The sequence below is a fragment of the Opisthorchis viverrini genome (genome assembly GCF_000715545.1).
Source record: "Opisthorchis viverrini unplaced genomic scaffold opera_v5_98, whole genome shotgun sequence".
In the NCBI taxonomy this organism is placed as follows: domain Eukaryota; kingdom Metazoa; phylum Platyhelminthes; class Trematoda; order Opisthorchiida; family Opisthorchiidae; genus Opisthorchis; species Opisthorchis viverrini.
The window spans coordinates 924,281-943,995 of NW_008751755.1; the positions used below are offsets into that span (position 1 = coordinate 924,281).

At 43.2% G+C, this 19,715-nt stretch overlaps 1 protein-coding gene across 1 annotated transcript in view; it reads left to right on the top strand.

Annotated features, from left to right (window-relative positions):
- T265_05319 (hypothetical protein) overlaps nt 1-19,715 on the top strand; it is a gene marked incomplete at both ends in the record, with an annotated part of 39,463 nt that overhangs the window by 11,586 nt on the left and 8,162 nt on the right. Inside the window, 2 exons of the mRNA XM_009170302.1 lie at nt 1,076-1,392; nt 11,585-11,709. Of these exons, the coding sequence (XP_009168566.1) occupies nt 1,076-1,392; nt 11,585-11,709 (442 nt within the window). The remainder of the gene's footprint in view (nt 1-1,075; nt 1,393-11,584; nt 11,710-19,715) is intronic.

Consider the following 19,715-nt stretch of genomic DNA (forward strand, 5'->3'; position numbering starts at 1 on the left):
GAATTATTTTAGTTCGGTCACTGTTGTGACAAAGATCAAACCCAAGATAAACCGGAGTTGCTTTACAAAGAATATTAGGTTGACAACACCAGTGGAGATCATTCTATCATGACACGGGTTCCAGAACTTGTTTACGAATATCAAAGGGAATGTTTCTTAATACAAGAAAGAACACTATTTAAGGTAAAACAAACAAACAAACAGCTACAGAGAACCGAACGGATTTTCTATGAAATAACTGTACACATTTGCCATTAGGAGAAAACCAGACGAAAGGTTTTAGAGAAGGACCACTGAATGCAGAAGGATACTTTACAATAATACTTGCTGTAAAACGTATAAATGTTAGATTTCTTAGGTGAGTAGTGCTGATATCTGATCATCGATTGATCCGCTCTGTTGAGACATAGGTAAATTTCAGACTGTCTAGGGGGAAGTTAATCAGATATGTGAACCTGTAGGACTTTGCCACCAATGCACCAAAACTTTGGCCGTCAGTGCTTGTTGTAAACAGAATTTTTGGGCTCAAAATAATTTTCCGATTCAGTTTAGCACGGTCTTTCCATGAGGTCGTGCATTCTTTAAATTGAAATACGCGAACGCAAATTGGTGCTCATCTTGTCTCATACAATTTTTAGTTTCTCATTGCCAAGGGTCCTTTTGTCACTAAACTAATTAGCAGCACACTGTGTGTAAATGTATTTGTTCTTAGATGCGTGAAAGCACGCTCTGCAGATTATACTAACTGGAACATGACGCGGCCTTTGTATAACACACATTCTTATTTAGAAACATCGTAAAACGATTCAACTAAGCAGCATTGTGAGCTGTGAGCTGGTCCTTTGTATAACACACATTCTTATTTAGAAACATCGTAAAACGATTCAACTAAGCAGCATTGTGAGCTGGTGAGCTGGTCTATTTCACCTCTTATGTACATTGTGGTGTAAAAGTGGAACATAAGCTTGTTGGAAATTAGGGAGCTGAATCTACCACGTAAAACCAATGACCGAAAGATTTTCAGTAGCTTTGTAAGTAGTTCTATTTTCTGGTTTCGTTTTTTCTCACTTCTCAGGATGGTCGGTTTCCAGGAACTATGGACCCTTCTCCTAATTATCCATTCAACCCGACAGTCTTCACCTGCAAACGATAGCGCAACAGTGAAAACGTCCATTGAAACCACACACCCTCCAGTCCCTGCTTCCAACATGTCCACCGTAACGGAGAAAAACAATTTTGTTCTCCAAAGAACTAACTTCACTTCAGATCCAAACATATTTCCTATTTGTACTCCTGCGTGCACCAATGGTGGTATCTGTCGCCGTATTGACAATGATTTGTCGTCCCAGTGTCTATGCCCACTGGATTATGAGGGGCAGGCCTGTGAGAAAAGTAAGTGCAGAATATCATAAACGAGAGATTCAGTTGAGTCTCTCGTGAGAACCGAATTGATTTGCAAATGAGTGTATTTCTCGGAAACAGTCCAATTCGGGTTCAAGTAGAACATAAGGTTGGCGGGAACTTGGGGACCGCGCCTACCTGAAGGGCGAAATCGGTCGTGGGCTGTCGGAGAGTTTCAGCGACCCTTTGAGTACGCCGTATTGACAATGATTTGTCGTCCCAGTGTCTATGCCCACTGGATTATGAGGGGCAGGCCTGTGAGAAAAGTAAGTGCAGAATATCATAAACGAGAGATTCAGTTGAGTCTCTCGTGAGAACCGAATTGATTTGCAAATGAGTGTATTTCTCGAAAAGTAAGTGCAGTTTGTGTTTGGTCTGAGTGAACGCGTCATCTAAAATGTAGCGGTTGGTGATTTCTGAGCGAAAGCAGTGATATAGACACACATATGCCATAACTCTATCTTGCTTCATGACAGGCTCTCAGTCTGTGCTGACCAGTTAGAGCACGACACTAAGTCAAAGTGGCTATCTCTATAGGGAGGTGGTGTGATTGCGTGCTCTTCATAACCGCCACGATTTGCGGCTCGGTTAACCAACAGACAATACGATGGAAAACACGTGTGACTTTACGTTCAAGTGAGGGTTTGATTTTCAGGGAGTGTGTATACAGGACGGACCCGAAACTAGGCACAACCAATTTCGGACTGTTTGAAAATGTTGCTCGGTTCCACAGCCCCACATGCAACCACAAGCAAGTAATGCTTGCCAGCCATCTTTTCTGTCATTTTGTCAGTCCTCTTCTCAGACGCGACGTTAACTGCTCTAGGTACTCCATGCTCACTAACTTAGACCTTCTACCCCTGAGGTGAATCAACAAAATACGCAGCCAACAAGGCTGCGCAATAAACCATTCTGTAGCACACCCGTTGGCGACATCGGCCTTTGGCATTGTCCGCTTCTGTTTGGCTCCACCACTGCTGTTCTAAAAGAAACAATAAATCTTTGTTCTGGTATTAGCAACGTGAGTTTGTTTCACAGACATTGACCACTTGCGTGCATTAAACATGACCTCTTTGCGAAGGATTCGCTAGGTTTGAACTCCGTCCACTCCTCGGAACAAATATTCTTCAATGGCAATCAATAACAGACAGTCCTGAAAGACGTTGTCCAAGCTCACCAGACGTTCAAACTACTTTCCACAGAGTTATGCTGGTTCTCCTTGCGAATAGGAGTGGATTTCAAGTGGTTTTGGTCACGTATTACCAATCAGAGGACCTAACTTTAATCCCTACATGAGCTGTCAGTTCTCATTGTTTACTCATGTGATGGAAATAATACATTACTTATGAGGTTACTGAAAACCTCATGACAGCCGACGACAGGTTTTGCCCTTCTTGGGGCTTGCTTATCCGGTAGAGGTAGTCTCATCATCCTCATGTCTTACTTTCACTCCAGTTGCACGCCATTTGACCCGTACTATCAACTGCCTGCTTATTTGGTTTCGACGGGGGAAACTCAACTGGAACCCAAATAAAACTTTCATCCTTGATGTTCTTCGGCAACGGAATGTACTGCATCAGGCCTTCTTATGTTTCAAATGGTACGACACTCGAGATACTGTGATCCATTGTAAAGATTCAATGCGCTGCTGTCAGCGCTACTGAAAATCCTGTTTAAGACCATTAGAAATGAGAGGCCCCGCTGGAATCCAGGTGTGCCTTCTGTCAAAACCAAAGTGGTAGGCAGATAAGTGTACATATATTTTGAAGTTCGTGCAGTCTGGGTTCACGTAGAACATAAGGGTAACGGAAACTCGGGGACTGCGCCTACAAATGAACCCAAGGAAGGCCGAGCCGGTCGTGGACTTTATGCGTTTTGTTTAGAAATGAGGACAGAAGACAAAACTGTAGTTTCTTTAAATGACCAGTAAATTTCGATTTGGGAAAACGTACCGCTTCGAAATGCGCATGTTATCGGCGCTCTTAATTCTATCAAGACGCATGTGTTAGTCAGAAGTACAAACACTACAGAACGCTGAAGATTCCAGCTAAACTGAGAAAGACCTGGGCTACGTTGACGGACCGGACATTTCACATCAAGTGAATTGCCCTGCAACGGTATTGATCGATGGCCTGAACCGAACAGCTGGAAACGTTGGACTACTCTGTCTGACATTGTCCAACATGCCGGTTGCCATAGAAATAACCACCATAGCTTCTTCTGTTCTTTGATAAGTATCTACCAGACAAATTGCTAGGTTTGACGACGTTAGCTTTTATTCAGTCAGTAGTATCCCATACAATTATGATGTCCGATATACACCGTACAAAGAAACAATGGCTTTTTAATAAGGCCGATCACACCGGACTTTCGCAATCAGCTTAGATTTTCTAGCTGGCCTATCATCAAATACATAACTTGTTTCAAGAAAACAGATAGTTTTTCTCTTTAGAAGACAACCGTTACTGTTTAAGAATGCGCTTAGTTTGCGAACAGTTACACTACGGTTGAGTCATTTTGTTTGGTGCCTCCGATGAGAAATGACACACAATCGACTGTTCAAAAATTTTCGGAGGTGATAAATTAGCCAGTACTGATTGACTGATTGGCTGTAAGTCAGGTGATCAGGATATCGACGGGTACCTCTCTCCTCTGCTATGACTACAAGGCACCCCTTTGACTGGATGAGTGGTAGAAGCGTACTGTACTCCAATATGGCCTTGAATCATCAAGGCTGTCCATGTGAACTGACGTTAGCCATGTATTAAGTTCGTTATCATATAGTGAAGTATGTAACTAACTGGTACTCATTGGTTTCTGCGAATTTCCTACTCCCCAACTATCAGGTGCTGTCACCCCACTTACAACTTGTACTGAGTCGACTTGCCACAATGGTGGTTCTTGTTCCAAGACGATGGAGAACATTACATGTTCCTGTCCAGCCGGAGTCAGCGGTACCACCTGTGAAAGACGTGAGCAATTTTCAATACATTTTTATTACATTTTATGGGAATTACATATAACACTTTGGTTCAGTTTGCAGAGTATCAGAGGAAAACACTGCTCGGTCACAAAATCTCATACCCCAGCTGAGTTGTGCCATTAGTGGTCTGTTGAATGTTTATTCTTCCACTATTCTGTCAATTAAATTTTAATGTTGTTGCGCGAGTTCGATCCCTGATATTACTCAACCGAATTCAATGTGACTTCTGAAATTTTCCTCATCCGATCAAGTCAAAGCCTTTACATAGTTTTCTATTGGTTTATTTCATTTATTTCACTATAAGTCTCTGGTCTGACCGGATTACATGCAGGATTACTGGGAAGATTGAAAGAGAAGGTTTGGTATTCAGTGCACCACTCATTTAAATAGCAACCGAGTTTCAGTCACTGGGGTAACTACTACTAATAATATGGACAGTAGTTTGAGCTTGTCTTATCGAGACGCTTTTCACGTGGGTCCAGCTGTTGGGCTTCGACAGCTCCCATCTAATGTGGTAAGATAGATAGATAGCACACTTATGAAGAATGTGCCTCTGTATTCTGCGAAACGAAGACCAAAGACTGAACACTTTACGTGCGAATAGCATAGGATGTCGATTGAGTTAGTAGACGCGGAGCGTTGCCGATGAACCAAGAAGAGCAGATTTGCTGCGCTCTGACTCTGTCTAAAGTAACCTAGAAGAAGGAAACTGGTTCCACTGGCAAATTGTGGAATATGAGGTGATTTCAGAAAACAATCTCTCACGACAACCGCTTTTGAGAAGAGGAGTGGGGGGCCGTTAGTTGGGGTGGAATCAGCAAGGAAATTTTCTGAAACTTGGGGGGCGAGAAGACATTAAAAAATTTTGAAGTGCATGATCTGGGTGAGAGTCCAGGACTTCGGCCAAAAACGACCCATGAAGATCCTTCATGGAAGAATCACAAGAGAGTTGACGAATGCCAGGAAACTGGTTGGACGGCTCCTGGTAGAGCAGAAGATGTATGTGGAAAAATAAAATGCCGAGCTCTCTTTACATTTTCGGGTTCCCACAGAGACATCTTCAATTCTGGTCTGATTTTCTGAAGGAGTTGTGAAGCATAGACTGACGGCGAAGTAAACAAGATTGACGTAGCTAATAGGAAGTATTGCTTTTACGAACTTGAAGAATCTGAAAGGTGACTAGTAAACTGGATCCGTCCGTGTTACAGTCGAATGCCGCACGGAATGCGGGATGGACTTTCTGAAGACAGCGACGGAAACTATGAGGAGAAACATACCGACGTTGACGTGAAAACTTTGGACTGCAAGTCCGAAACGAAACAGGGAAGGATGGAGGCGAACCAGGAGATTTGCACGTTATCTTTGGAGAGAGTTGAATTTTGACCGATGGTTAGCAAACCTAGCGATGGATGGGCCTATACAGATTAATGTAGATGTGAGGATACTGATAAAGTTCATGTGAATGGAACTAGTCTATGCACTGTACAGTCGTTTCAATCTTATTCGGAATCAACAGCAGTTCATGTCTCGCCAAATTTCAGCAGGCTTTTAGCCAGTGGTAGAACACCTAACCTCTTGGCCATGAACGGCTAATCAGCAAAGGTTAGTTTCAATGACAATGAATTATCTGGATTAACTTTTTTGTTGATTTTGTAGGTGAGGCGCAATATTTTTATCATCAACGAAGGCCGAGCATGTGGTTAGAGGAATCGCTGAACGTCTACTGATGTGAAATCAGTAACTCTGATATAAGGGTTATACATTCAGTTAGAGTGGGTTGTGAATTTTGAAAAAGTTGGGTTTGATTGGACAATATTCTCACGATATTCGATTACGGAATTTTTGGCGAAAAAAAACAAAGGCACATCAAAAGCCGGCCATCATTCTTTCCACCTTAGTCAACGTTTAGGCAATCTCACTGGTTGTGAATATTCGTTTCAAAGAACAGGCTTATTTTAGTCCCCAAGAAATTATTGCTCCCAGTGCAGTTGAATATCATCTCTGTATTCTTTGCTATCCAGCTGATTAACTTATACTACCTGCAACGGGGCGCTAGTTAAGGCTTTTCCTACCTGAATTCCGTTGCATCGCCTAGGTGGCCGGATCGGACATGAAATGTAGAACCTCTTATTCACGAAGAAATCACAGAGTAACCCATCCTTAGAAGAGTGAGGCGAATGCGCTGCACTTTTCTTTGACTTATAACACTTCAATTTTTTGAGTTTTTCTAAAGTGCATTAAACCCTACTTCCTCCTCACCACATGACGGAAGCGGTCGGGTGGGTTGGCTATGGTTGAACGGCAATAGCCTAAATGAGCGGCGATCTAATTCACGTCACCAAGGATGAGGATCTAGCATCCAGGACGAGCACAACAGCAACTAATAAATATATATCAAACTTTTGAACAAATTTAGGGTGTCAGTCAGGCTTTTACCCCGTGCGGTTCACCAATGTAGTTCTACTGATGAGATATTGGGTTACTGGATGGAGGACACCCAGTGGTATGACTTGGTGCGCTGAACCACTTCTTTGCTGTACCGAGTGGGTAGCTCGAACGTCGATTTTGGAAAGCCAAGAGTTCAGCAGCTCCGGACAGAGCTAACCATTTTGATCCGTTTCAATGTGTTGGCTGCTTTCGACAGTGTGCAATACGAACCATCTGAAGCCTCCTCACCGGTTCCAACCACTACACAGGAGAGTCTCGTGGGGCTCATGTGTGAGGAATGTGAAAATTGCTGCAAATCGAAAGGTGGCTTCATAGCCTACCGTCGAGTTCACGTTGATGAAAGTTTTGGCACAAACGAACTCGGCCAACTGGCCTAAGCTGATTGCTCCTACGTTTTTTGGATGAAGACTGACCTGAGTCAGTACCACCGACACACTCCACCCGGTATAGTGGCTGAGTGAAGAATTCCGGTGCCTGCTGGTCCCAACGAGGGTCACAATCAATCTTGCGCCTGACCAACAATTCATATCTGTCTTGTGACACGCAAACCACGCTATTCGCGAGATTGAAACAATATTCTTCTGATTGGTTGGCCATCAGCATCGTCTGGTTTAAACAGACTGTAGATTGCCATGCTGACAGTTCAGTCGCTGGTGTTAACCTTATGGCATTTGTCCGAGGGCTGCAGTCTGACATTGTGACACCGGAACAAGTCCTGACACTTCTGGGCATCCACGTCTCCAAGACATTTCCACAAACGTGGAATCCTGTTTTCCGACACCATCGTCATCTAGCCTAACATGTGCCGGCCTAATGAAAGCAGACACGCCGATCCATCTAGACCGCCATCCAGAACCTATAAAACCAAAGACACACAGATGCATTGTCTGCTGTGCTCGATTGTTCGCGGAAAGATCTATACAAATGTGACTCTGGACCCTGAACATTATTGGAAACAAGCAATCTCTACTTTTAAACGCTTGGATGGCTGACCAACTCGCTTAGAGTTTGGGTAAGTCAATTACAGGTTAGGAAGCTGACATTACAATTCGTTTATTAAATTTTTTCCCGAGTCCAGGACAAGCCCTCGCACAGTATACTCCGCCGGTTGAATACCAAATCCTTCGCTGGGTATTTCAACTTAATATTACTACCTGGGGGTTGTCCGCCGCATCTGTGTCGTGCTCGTATTACCACAGTTACGAAGGTTCCAAATCCGACTTCACCGGACCAATTGAGACTTATCTCGGTGTCATCCATTCTTGTTCGATGCATTCATAGGGTGTTTTCTGATCGCAGGAACTTTAGATGGCAATTGTCCTCACTCCGCTTTGCATTTCTACATCAAGACGGTTCTGTGGAAGCCACGTCTCCGTTACACGCTTTGATTCGTCACTCTTCAGCGACTGCTTCCCACCTGCTTTTGGCGTCAGTCGATATCTAGAAAGCTGTTGATTCGGCTTCACGTGACGCAATCGTCAGATCTGCCGAGGCTTTTTGAGCATTGTAACTCCTATTTAGATACATCGCATAGCCATATGAGAACGCTGTAACATTTATTTCAACTTCGAGGTTAACTGCCACAGATATGTGACGCAGAGTGATCCACTAGATGGAGGTCTTGGATACCAGCTCAACGACGCCTTAATGGATGGTTTAGCCTTTACCGACGACTGAGCCGTGTTTCCAGGCAGTCAGATTCACCTTGAAGAGAAGTTTGAAGCTGCTGAATATGAGTTGGGAAGAGCTGGTAGGACGGTCAGCGCCTGAAAGACGGGGCTAATAGTGATTTGTGGAGACAAAAAAATCAGACAACGTTGATCTCAGTTGAACTAAACAGATACAGTGAAATATTTATGTGCCCCTTCTTATTTCAAGGGGAGAAGTGTCTGCACCCACCGACACCAACTGCTCAAACTGGTTGATGAGGTGATGCCTGCATCAAAGATTAGGGATCACAAGAAACTACCTGACACGGAGCCTGAGGTATTCAGTCGCGTTTGGCCAAGTCCACCGAAACAAGATCAACATGTCAGATAATTACATCAGACGATGTATTCCTGGCTGACTACGTCTACCAAAGGACGCACCGCTCAGCTAAATTTACGCCAGTAAACAATATTGAGGACTTGGTATTCGACGCCAGAGTTTAGCCAAACCGATGAAGCGGAGAGCGCGTATCGAAAAGCTTGTCTACCTAGTGACGAGTACTACACAATCGAGTCCAATAACGCGTTTCGCAAGGTTTTTTGAGGTCTCAGCTTTCCGATTCGAGTCCAGGGTGCATGCTTAGACAAGAAGAAAGGGCTGTAGGCTGCTCGGGACGATAGTCTGCACAAGAACTTTACCGATAGCTGTTTATGAGGGCTGGTCGCTCAGTCTCTCTCTATTCAGTGGCTCGTGTTTCCAGAACGTATGCTTCATTGGATATTTATCAGCGTTATCCAGCTCCGGTAGAGCCTGATGAGAGTTAGAGCACTCGGCGTGTTCTTGGTGGACAGACGATCCTCTGTCGTGGAAACTGTGGCAAACCTGAGAGTTTGGTGTATATTATTCAGTACTGTCGAACTGTGCATGATGGTCGTTGTGCTCGTCCTAATCGAGTTGCAAGGGAACTCGCGAAACACCTGTCGTCCGAGGTACGCCGTCTTTGAGGAGTTGACTGTACATAGGCCAACGCCTTTCATCAAGTCTGACACAGTCGTTGTTCAAGAATGCAGGAAAACTGTGACGGTCGTGAGGATAGTGTCGGATGGGCGCGGGTGGCTTGTGGGGAATGGGAGAAACAGATGCCGTGAACCTGCAATAGACGTCAGTATAGTCTCGGATGGGCGCGGAGTGACTGTGGGGAATGGGAAGAAACAGATATGTCGTGCTGATGATTGCTCCTCATCTCAGCCCTACATGTTATCGATTTTGATGTTCGTTTTTCGGTTCAAGAACCGAAGGCCGTTTCTTATTGAGGGGTCCGCTTCCTCCAGTGTGCCAAAGCTGTTGTTGGACTGCTGGTTCCTAAGAGCCCAGTCGGTGACTTGTGTTTGCTTGAACATTTGGGTTGTCTACTCACTTACAACACTTTGAGTGTTCATTCTTGACATGAGCTTCCACAAATGACCCAGCATGATTTGCAAATCCCGACTGTGTCAGCGCTCATCGCGCCTCAAAGAGAATTTAACATTATTAGTCCTTTCTTCAACCGCTGATCTCTACACGCGTGTTTCCATACTAAACATTCTCGCATAGTTTGGGATTCATCTTATTCTGAGTGGGAACTGTTGGTGGCACGCCTTCGAATGGGACGCCTCACTCTTTTTATTCTCCTGTAGCCAATCCGTATCCATCGCTTGTAGTCACTTTCAGTGTTGGTGACCAGGCTCTTCAAAAATACATAATAGTGGAGTAAAATGTGAATGTGTGAATTTTAAAGTGGAACAGTATACAACAAGCCGCAGTTTCAGTTACCTTGTGTTGAGGATGGAATACGGGCGAAATGCAGCGTTATTTGTGTCCCCCATGCTATCTTTTGATTCGTGTGATCATGTGATCTCTCCGAGTGAAAAGGCGAAGTAAGTGGTGCCGTGTTTGTAGAGCAGAAAACCAATAAGGAAAGTTCTCAGAACGTGCTCAAATGACCTCTCAAAAAAGCAGAGAACCCACACAAGAAGTCCGGGGAATACATCAGGGGAGGAAGACAATATTGAGTTATGAACTCTATGGACGTTTGTTTGTTTAACTGGAAACAGCCTCAATCTGAGGAAACGGGTAGTCCTCTAATTTTCGTGATGATCATGCGAGAATGCGGAGGAGTTTGTTGGAGCCCGGTTGTAATATAACCCATGAAACCGATCCCAGAAACACAGGCATACAATAAACAGAAGCATCAACAACTGGTATACAGCTAGCACAGATGGAAAATACGAGAAGAGACAACACCGATTCTTTAGGCGTATCAGCATCAGTAGAGAAGAGAGTGGATTTTCAGAAACTCTGAAGGGTGAGTTGCGTCTAGTCGTTAAAATATTTCTAGGAAGACCTATGCGGATTCTACTCACATCCACCCCCCGCCGGTAGCCATGGCAATACTCCTTTGTCGATGTTGTCAAGCTTACTTGTATAACAGTCGTACAGTCTTGTCATTTCTGTCAACTTCGAAAACGCAACAGCATCCAGCGTGGAGCTCGACCGCCGGCAGTCAGACTCGTATGAGTCTTCAATGGTCAGGATAGTGTTAATCCCATTTGAAAGTCCCATTTTGTATAAATGGGATGTTGAAAGTCGAATCTTTGTGTCTGTTTGTTGCGGCAAGCAATAAAGCAGGACTAATCATTTAGCGTTCTTCATCCCAACTAATCCAACTTTGGTTGTTGAAATTCTCTCATCAATGAACATTCTGATCAACTAACACGCAGATCACGTTGCCAATCATTCAACTACTGTGGAAATCATAAGGGCGTTTTCATCTATCAGCGACGGTTCACTGAACAAAAGTCATATGCAGTTCTGCGTGAGAGTCATGTCTTTTTTTGGAGTACTCATACTGGTCCGGGCTAGCTGTACCTGTTCTCTTCGTGTAAGCCATCTGAGACCCCTATCTTGTTGAGAGATCTGGGTGACTGCATACTCCCACAACACATTACCGACGATTTGAATCCGCTAATTTTACTTTTTGGACTCAAATCTACAATGACAGCGTCACTGTTTACGCTTATTCAAAGGATCCCAAAAGACCCTATGCACGGACTACTGTTTCAGGTTCTCGTGCCTACCAAGTGAGCATGCGATTGGTGCAGTTGGGCCAACCAATGGAATGGGACCCTGCGTTTAGTGATTCGTCAAGCACAATATATCAGCAAACGGTCTCACACATACTTCGTCTAGTAAGTCTAATCATTTTTGAAAACTGTCCAAATGACTTTTAGAACCTGCAGTAATATCAGTTTAATATTGTCTAAACATGGGTCAGGTAGATGCCTTCACAGTTTGCACGACAGTTAGCTGCTAAACGGGGAAAATGAAGCAATTTCTCGTTCTCACTGACGGACAGCACAATACTCGAAATCTGTAAGTGCTGATTTCATTGGAGCGGTTTGTGAGAGCATGTCTTGTCCTAACCGAAGACCAAATCTGGTACTGAAATACTCAGAGTACATTTGAGTGTAAAAACCGAACCCCATATATTTGTATAAATTGAGCACTTTGAAGAATAGTTCAGCTAATTTGAAGGCAACTCCATCAGTGAACATTATCACCAACTTTGTCGACGGCGTAATATCAATACAATATTGTTCAATACTGATACTGACCCGCCGAAGGAACATAATTTTTGAGGGTTTATGAAGAAGGAAAGAACGCCGAGAACGGACCCACTGTCGGGCACCCAATCAGGCAATCTGGATAGAAACTGACATTGATTAGCAGATATGTCTGGCAGCATATCCAGTTAGGCAGACTGAGGTTATGCGGAACCCAACGCGCAGATCGACGCCTGATCAGCTGCATAGAATCCGGTGCAGATGTCACCAAATCGCCGACGCCAGTACTCGTCAAGCAATATTTTCTTATATTCTTTGTAGATACCACAGCTATTTTAAGAGGTTACTTATTATGGTTTTTGTCTGACTTTCTCCAAATCTACAGCCTTGATCATGGTGACTTAACTGTGTGAAGAATCCTTCGCGTTTGAGATCAGCATTGCTTAACACTTTCAACTTGCGGTTGTGTGTAGATAGGGGGTTCTCCCTTGTGTTATTCTGCTCGGACCCTGTATCAGCTTTCTAATTCTTACCATGCTTAAGGATATTGGGTTTTATTTTATTCTGGATGTGTTCTTTATCAACTTTGTAGACACCTCGGATTACGGGGTTACTTGTAAATGGAATGTAACTCGTGTCGTAGAACTCAGTGACATTCTGAATTGCTGAGACTGTGAGGAATGTAACGAGTGAAAGAAAGTCGCAAGACAAAAGGGCAGTACCATGGTTTAAATGAACACCCAGGGGCGAAATCAGCAAGGAACCTGCGAAATCCTCTCCGAAAACAATCACAGAAATTAGCGAAATACACTCATTTAGAAACTAATTCGGTTTTTCGAGAGACTCACCTGGAACCCAGCTGAATTTCTTGTTTTAGATGTTTCCAAATTAAATTGCAAATGAGTGTATATTCGCTAATTTCGTGCAATTTGGCTTTGAATAGAACATAAGGTTGACGGAAAACCGGGGACTGCGCCTTCCTGAAAAGCCCCAAGAAGGGCGAAACCGGTCGTGGTCTGTCGATGGATTTTCAGCAACCTTATGAGTAGTGCATTACAAATCACAGAAATCGACTTCTCCAATGGCAAGAGATGGTCTGAGTTATGTTTGCTTCTAGAATGTCACATAATGGCATTCAGTTATTATTTCGGACGTTCAGTTTGGAGTGTTCTAGTACACAGCCACTTTTATATTTTGCCATTTTTCGTCCTTAACTGTAGAATGTAATAGAAGACTGCTTCACGATGACTGTGAAATCACCGAGGTTTTTGGTCCATTTTCAGACAAATTTCGACTTCCGACCTTTAACCATTTATTGATCGTTTTACGCTATGATATGTTTCAAGTGACTGCAGCTACTGGGATTGACACCTAAGAAACTAGCCATTAGAACCCCAGAGTTTCGGTTTTCATAAATTACTTTCTATACCGTCTTGAGCTTTAATCCGTCATGAATAAACATATTTTGTCGCTGCTAAGAAATATTAAGCTAAAGGTTCATCACCCCAGTTCCTTTCTTTCTGTCAGCCAATGAGCAGTGACCCATGGGTTTAGAAAACGAAGCTAGAAGCTGCATAGATCGTATATCGGTAGTTTGCGTGGACCGTTTGTCACATTCTCACTCTGATTTAACCTTGCTGAGTAACACCGGGTTAAAGCACAAAAGTGTGAGTTTGCGAAGGATGTTTAATTTATGGGAAGGCTGAGAGAACGAAGTACATTATATTGCAGGTGCGCCTCACTGAATGTTGGCCGACTGGACAGTGGGTTATATATGATTTCACAGTGGGCCAGAGGTCCAGCAGAACCGTAAATTCTTTCATCGTCTTCTACGCAATGATTATCCAGCTGTAGCATCAGAGGGGCCGATTGACCCCAATAGCAGAAGTTTTCTAACATGGACCCCTATTTTCTTGGGTGTGAACCTTTTTAGGAGGCAAGCAAAGTTAGGTAACGCTAAAAATACTGGGAAAAGAGTTTGTTAGTTTTTATAGCCGTAAGAGAACGTCACCAAAAAATTCCAAGTAATCCGCAAAAAAGTTTAGCCTCACAGGAAATTTTCACTCCCATGAACTAATCTGTGGATGAATCACACAGATCGTGGCTTTTATATATCGACAAGCTCATTGTCAATTGCATCAAGGTAAAAAACGAATGGCTATTACAGTACAATAATTCTTATCAAAATGGTAAGTGAGAAAAATGTGTCTGAGCGTCTGATTAAGCCATCATCAAACTTTCTAGCCGCAGTAAAATGAACTGAACAGTATTTCGAGATATCGAAGTATATTTTCATAAAGGAAACTACTCACAAGGCTGCTGAAAACTCTTTGACAGCCCACGACCGGTTTCGCCCTTCTTGGGGCTCATCAGGTAGGCGCAGTCCCCGAGTTTCCGTCAACCTTATGATCTACTTGAACCCAAATTGCACTGTTTTCGAGAACATCATAAACGAGAGATTCAGTTGAGTCTCCCGTGAAAACCAAATTGATTTGCAGATGAGTGTATTTCTCGAGAACTGAACAGTAGTTTTTAAAGTGCACTAAAAGTCTATCTAGTTCAGCTTCGCTAAATTTTTTCCACTGTTAGTTGGTGTGAAAGTCCGATATTTTTAGCAATTTCGAGCCACAGCCTACCGAACCACACATCCGGCGACAAAAGTGGATCAAACTTGCTTCAAAGAATGCTCTGGACATCTCATTATCAATTTCCCTCCTTTCGAAGCTCATCAGATGGTTTGTTCCCTGGGTACTTACTAAATCTCCTTCTTACTTGAACACCAAATTGGACCTATCTTACAACACAATCAACTGCAGAATATCACAAACAAAAGGCTCAGTTGAATAGGAAGGTTTCAAATGAAAGTTAGCTTTGGAATGCGTACAATTAGTCGTTTAAATACGAAGTACGACCGCTGAAACCTAGGGGATCACGCCCACCTAATAAGCTGCAAGCTAGTGAAACCGGTAATTGTTTAACGATTAGTGTTCAGAAAACGTATAAATATCGTTATATGAGGAAGAAATTTCCCATCATATTGCTCAAGCCTTAAAACTAAGAAGCTCTTTTGTACAATACAATCTGTGAGAGAATGCTGTAAGGGAGAATACATTTGGCGTCATCTAAATTAACTTACTTAGTTTTGTGTTTATTGAGACAAGCCTTTAACTAGTTGAAACACGGGCGAAAGAGCAAACTAAAAGAATTCCGGATCCTCCTTGAAGACTTGTACAGCTATCAGAATTGAGTAACGAAAAGCTTTGCAACGGTCCACTTGAGGAAGTACGGATTCCGCCAGCTTAATGAACTTTTTTCACGACATTTGTCGAAACTCTTTTCGAGGTTGTGTATTCAGTGAATATCTTTTACTCTATATAAAGCGATCAACCTTGCTGCTGGTTGTGCCTAGTTAGGAAAATGTGTCTCCTTGTGCAAAGTGATTTGAACCTGGTTCATCGACGAAAGATAACATTATTGGACGTGTAGCTAAAGTGACCACCACTTAGAAGAAACCTTTGCTGGCTAGTCCGCCCAAGAGATATCACATACCACGGCGACAGTAACGGAAGACAACAGTGTGTAGTAGATGGTCGTTGGTTTGTTCGCTGAGCTGGGCATTTTGATTGCAAACGTTTCATCACCAATCGAGGTGACATCATCAGTGCGTTATTGAGGAGCGTAGTGGTGCGTAGCGGTGAGTTGGTGGTTGTGCGTGGTTGTGTGTAGTAAGAATCCACTACTTTAAATCAATAACATCAAATGGAAAGTTGCACACCAAGTCGTCTCTAATCGGACGCGGAATACTGTGAAATTTGTTTGCACATCAGAGTTTTCTAAACAGTGTTCATCCTATCCTTGTGCAATCACCCTCGTTCATCCAAGCAAAATGGAGAAGACACTTGATTCGAGCTGATTTCCTAGTCTAGCATGTCGGCAGCGGTTTCGCAGATTCGAACCCCAACTGAACAGGAAGGTTACCACTACTCCAGCAGCGTATGTTGAAAGCTTCTAAAGTGACGTTTTGAAGCAGGTTTGTGATTTTCTATTTAGACCACAAGATTGGCTTCAACCGACGCTCGAATCAATGACCTCTTAGATGTTTATTCAGACGACCGATCCGCCTGCCGGTATTTCGAATTCAAGTAGCACCACGGGCACCTGAGAATCTTCAGACAAATTTCGAGCAGTTGCGGGATTTGCAAAGTTGGTATTCACATCATCCTTTCGTCCTTGAATGAATAAATTGATCAGTGTCAATGTCAGAGCACTTAGTGACCAGGAAAGTGTAGTGACCACGATTTGAATGATTATGAGCTTATTCTGAGTTTTCAAGTCACAATGATGGTGTAATATACAGGACTAAAAAGAAACCCTTTTTGTCTTGAGCATTTAAAACTCAGAAGTGGAGAGTTTGATTTATCTGTTGTTGATCAGACGACCAACCAATACTTAGCTGTAATTCCAGTGCTTTTTATTGGCTGTGAAGCAACTCAAACTTTGCAAACAAAAGGAGTCACAGAAATCATAAAATACTTGGATGTTCCGTATTCTCTAGCTGATTGTACTTTCATGCACGAGGTCTGAAATTGATTTAGGCCAAAAATGCCTAATGAATGAACTGATTACATACTGATTCGATTTCCATGTGTGTTCCAGTATCGTACCGTTTTCGTCCTTGTTAACTGTTCAACTTGGAATATCACGCACGCACACAAGTGCACCGTAAACCTACTCTGCCATCGATTTGCTGCTCAAGAGTTCACATTTTGTCCTCCTAATTTTGCCAAGCATCTGACTCACCATCTTACTTTTTTCCAAAGTTGGTGTGCGTAACAATCGGGTGGCTAAGACGGATCTGTTGTCAACTAAGTCACGTGAAGTCGGATTTGTCTTTCTCTAGCAGAATGAGCCTTTGTCTGATGGTAGCTGCTACAGGTGAAAGGAAGAAGGCCTTCACTGAGGAGTTATTTATTAGAAAATGCCAACTGAACAGTTACAGACTAGTGGACAGAGAAGCAAAACTCTCATATGCATCTTGTTTACAAAAACTGAATATCCACCTCATTGGACCGGTTTTCCTGAACTTTCCTGGATATTCATTGACTGTTGCTCAAATCCAAGCAAATGCTACAAGGCGACTTCACAAATTCCGCAACAGATCTCACTTTTCAAGAGACACAGCGGATATACGAGGAAACATACTACTCGCATCCCTTCCCCACCAGTAGTAGTACCTTTGCACAGGTATAATAGTTCCATCTTTCTCACTGGTTGGAAATTGGAAATGAAACGTGTCTGATAGGTATTTTGAGATATCAATGTCTGATGGTCCAAATAAAAGTAGTAATAAACGTTTAGCTTACAATCGTTTTGGTCTCAAGCTTCTACACTACCATGGGGAATTACGAGGGCTTAGACACTGCCAACTCCCCCAAACCTAGACGGGAACAGAAGAGGTTAACGGGTTATGCCCATCTGGTCAGTGAGTCGGCTGGTTCGTCGAATTGTTTGATCTGACCATAAACGAGGTTAAGGTTAGTTTCCCACCTGGAAAACACTCCTCTGGGCAAAGAGACACTCGAGATCCTTGGTCCACTGACTAAGCTACTAGCTTCTCCGTGTAATTAATTACAATCTCATTGTAATACACTATGCTATCAAGTGTACCAACCAAGATAACAAGTTTAAAGTGTTCCAACTACCCCAAACCTAGACGGGAACAGAAGAGGTTAACGGGTTATGTTCAAACCATGGACCATCTGGTCAGTGAGTCGGCATCTTGACCACTCAGATTCGTCAAATTGTGACCATAAACGAGGTTAAGGTTAGTTTCTCACCTGGAAAATAATCCTCTGAGCAAAGAGACACTCGAGATCCTGGGTCGACTGACTAAGCGACTAGCTTCTCCGTGTAATTAATTACCATCTTATTGTAATACACTGTGCTATCAAGTGTACCAATCAAGACAAGTTTAAAGTGTTCCAACTAGTGCCTTACTTCGAGATGAAAACTTTTCCAAGGTCTTTAGTTAAGAGAGAAGCTCCTACCTTGGCACGAAACGTTAGCCATTGGGAACTCAATTCGAGAGGTTACTTGAGTCCTGGATGGCTGCTTTTCAAGGCCCTCGGTCAGTTAATCTGCTTTGTTTGTTTTAGTGTTGATAACTGTTGAAATGACCTACCACAAAACGTTAGAACACCCCTCCCCTCACTGTCCTGATTTAGTATTAGGGCTCACGAGGTGGAATCGACCGGTGTGCCGGGCGAAGGTAGATTTTCGTGCAACTGCTTTCTTAGTTGTTTCCCCATCTAATACACTGACTTATCACGAACTAGTTCACCAGGGTTCCAAAATAACCGGCACGCTTTCAATGAAGTCAATGTGGATTCACCAATATAAAACTTGAATACATTTATCTCCACCAAAGCCCCCAGGCAAAGTGTTCTGTACCTGTTGTTCAACATCAAAACGATGGGAAATCACGACTATTGGTCGAGTGTAGTCCCGGTGAAAACCGAATGAGCCTTTAGAGTTTTCAAGAAATTCCCCATTTCTGGTCCTTACGACTGATCTGCTCTACCGAAGAACCAGACAACCATGGGGCAGAAAACCCTAGGGCAGTGGATTCACTGCAGAAACAGATCATATCGCTAAGTTTTGCGCTTTTACTTTATGCCTCAATATCATTGATCATGGGATCTGTGGGGAACAGTGGTGCTTCACTGTCCTAATTCGTACCTGTCAGATAAGTTGCACAAAACTAGACATTGCTCACAGTCCAAAAGAGTGAAGACACTAGTTTTCGAGGATATCTTTGAATGTTTTTGCCAGCAGACTATGTGATCATACTCAGACAACTCTGGTCGAGCTGGCTAATCGACAAATAACCCATAACTGAAGGTCACCCGGTTGTACCTAGTTGAATGTACTTCGATCCAACGAAGATGAACCATCTGGCTTCATTGATCCTGTGGGTTCTTTTCCAATTGTTGATGCTCACACAGAGCTTCCTTACATCTGATATATGATGTGTGGAATGACGTCAACACCATGCAATGGATAACCTTGCATCGGGTTTCTCAGAATCTCTCTCCCTGTGTGTATCTTTTCTATAGCCATTCCCTTCCAAATAAAACCAGTAAACAAAGGATCCCTGGCGAGCGATTGCATTCCAATCGTTCTGTTACTCAGTTTCTTCAATAACCCCACCGAACTTAGACAGCCGTTTGCAAAGCTGTTGAAAATGTGTAGAAAACATGCAGAGAATGGTCTGATTCCTGACTGAGAAATCGTTGCCAAATCGGAAGGAAGCACAGCAACGATGGAGTATTTTTTCGCATCCAGCAAGACACACTCATTCGCACGCCAATATTGTTTTGGCGGGGGACTCAGCTGGAACCCAACTAAATCTCTCGTTTATGTTTTTTAATTCAGCAGCCTCATGAGTAGTGTATCTGTCGTGCCACCCGCGCGATAAATGACTGCTAGACTGGTGTACCAACATCTGGCGGGAATCGTGAGAGCGATCCCAGACGAATAGCTCCAATAATGGACGCCCGAATGAACTCATGATTAACATGCACTCATAACTCGTATCAAGAACCCGAGCTGTGTGATTCACACTGAATCTG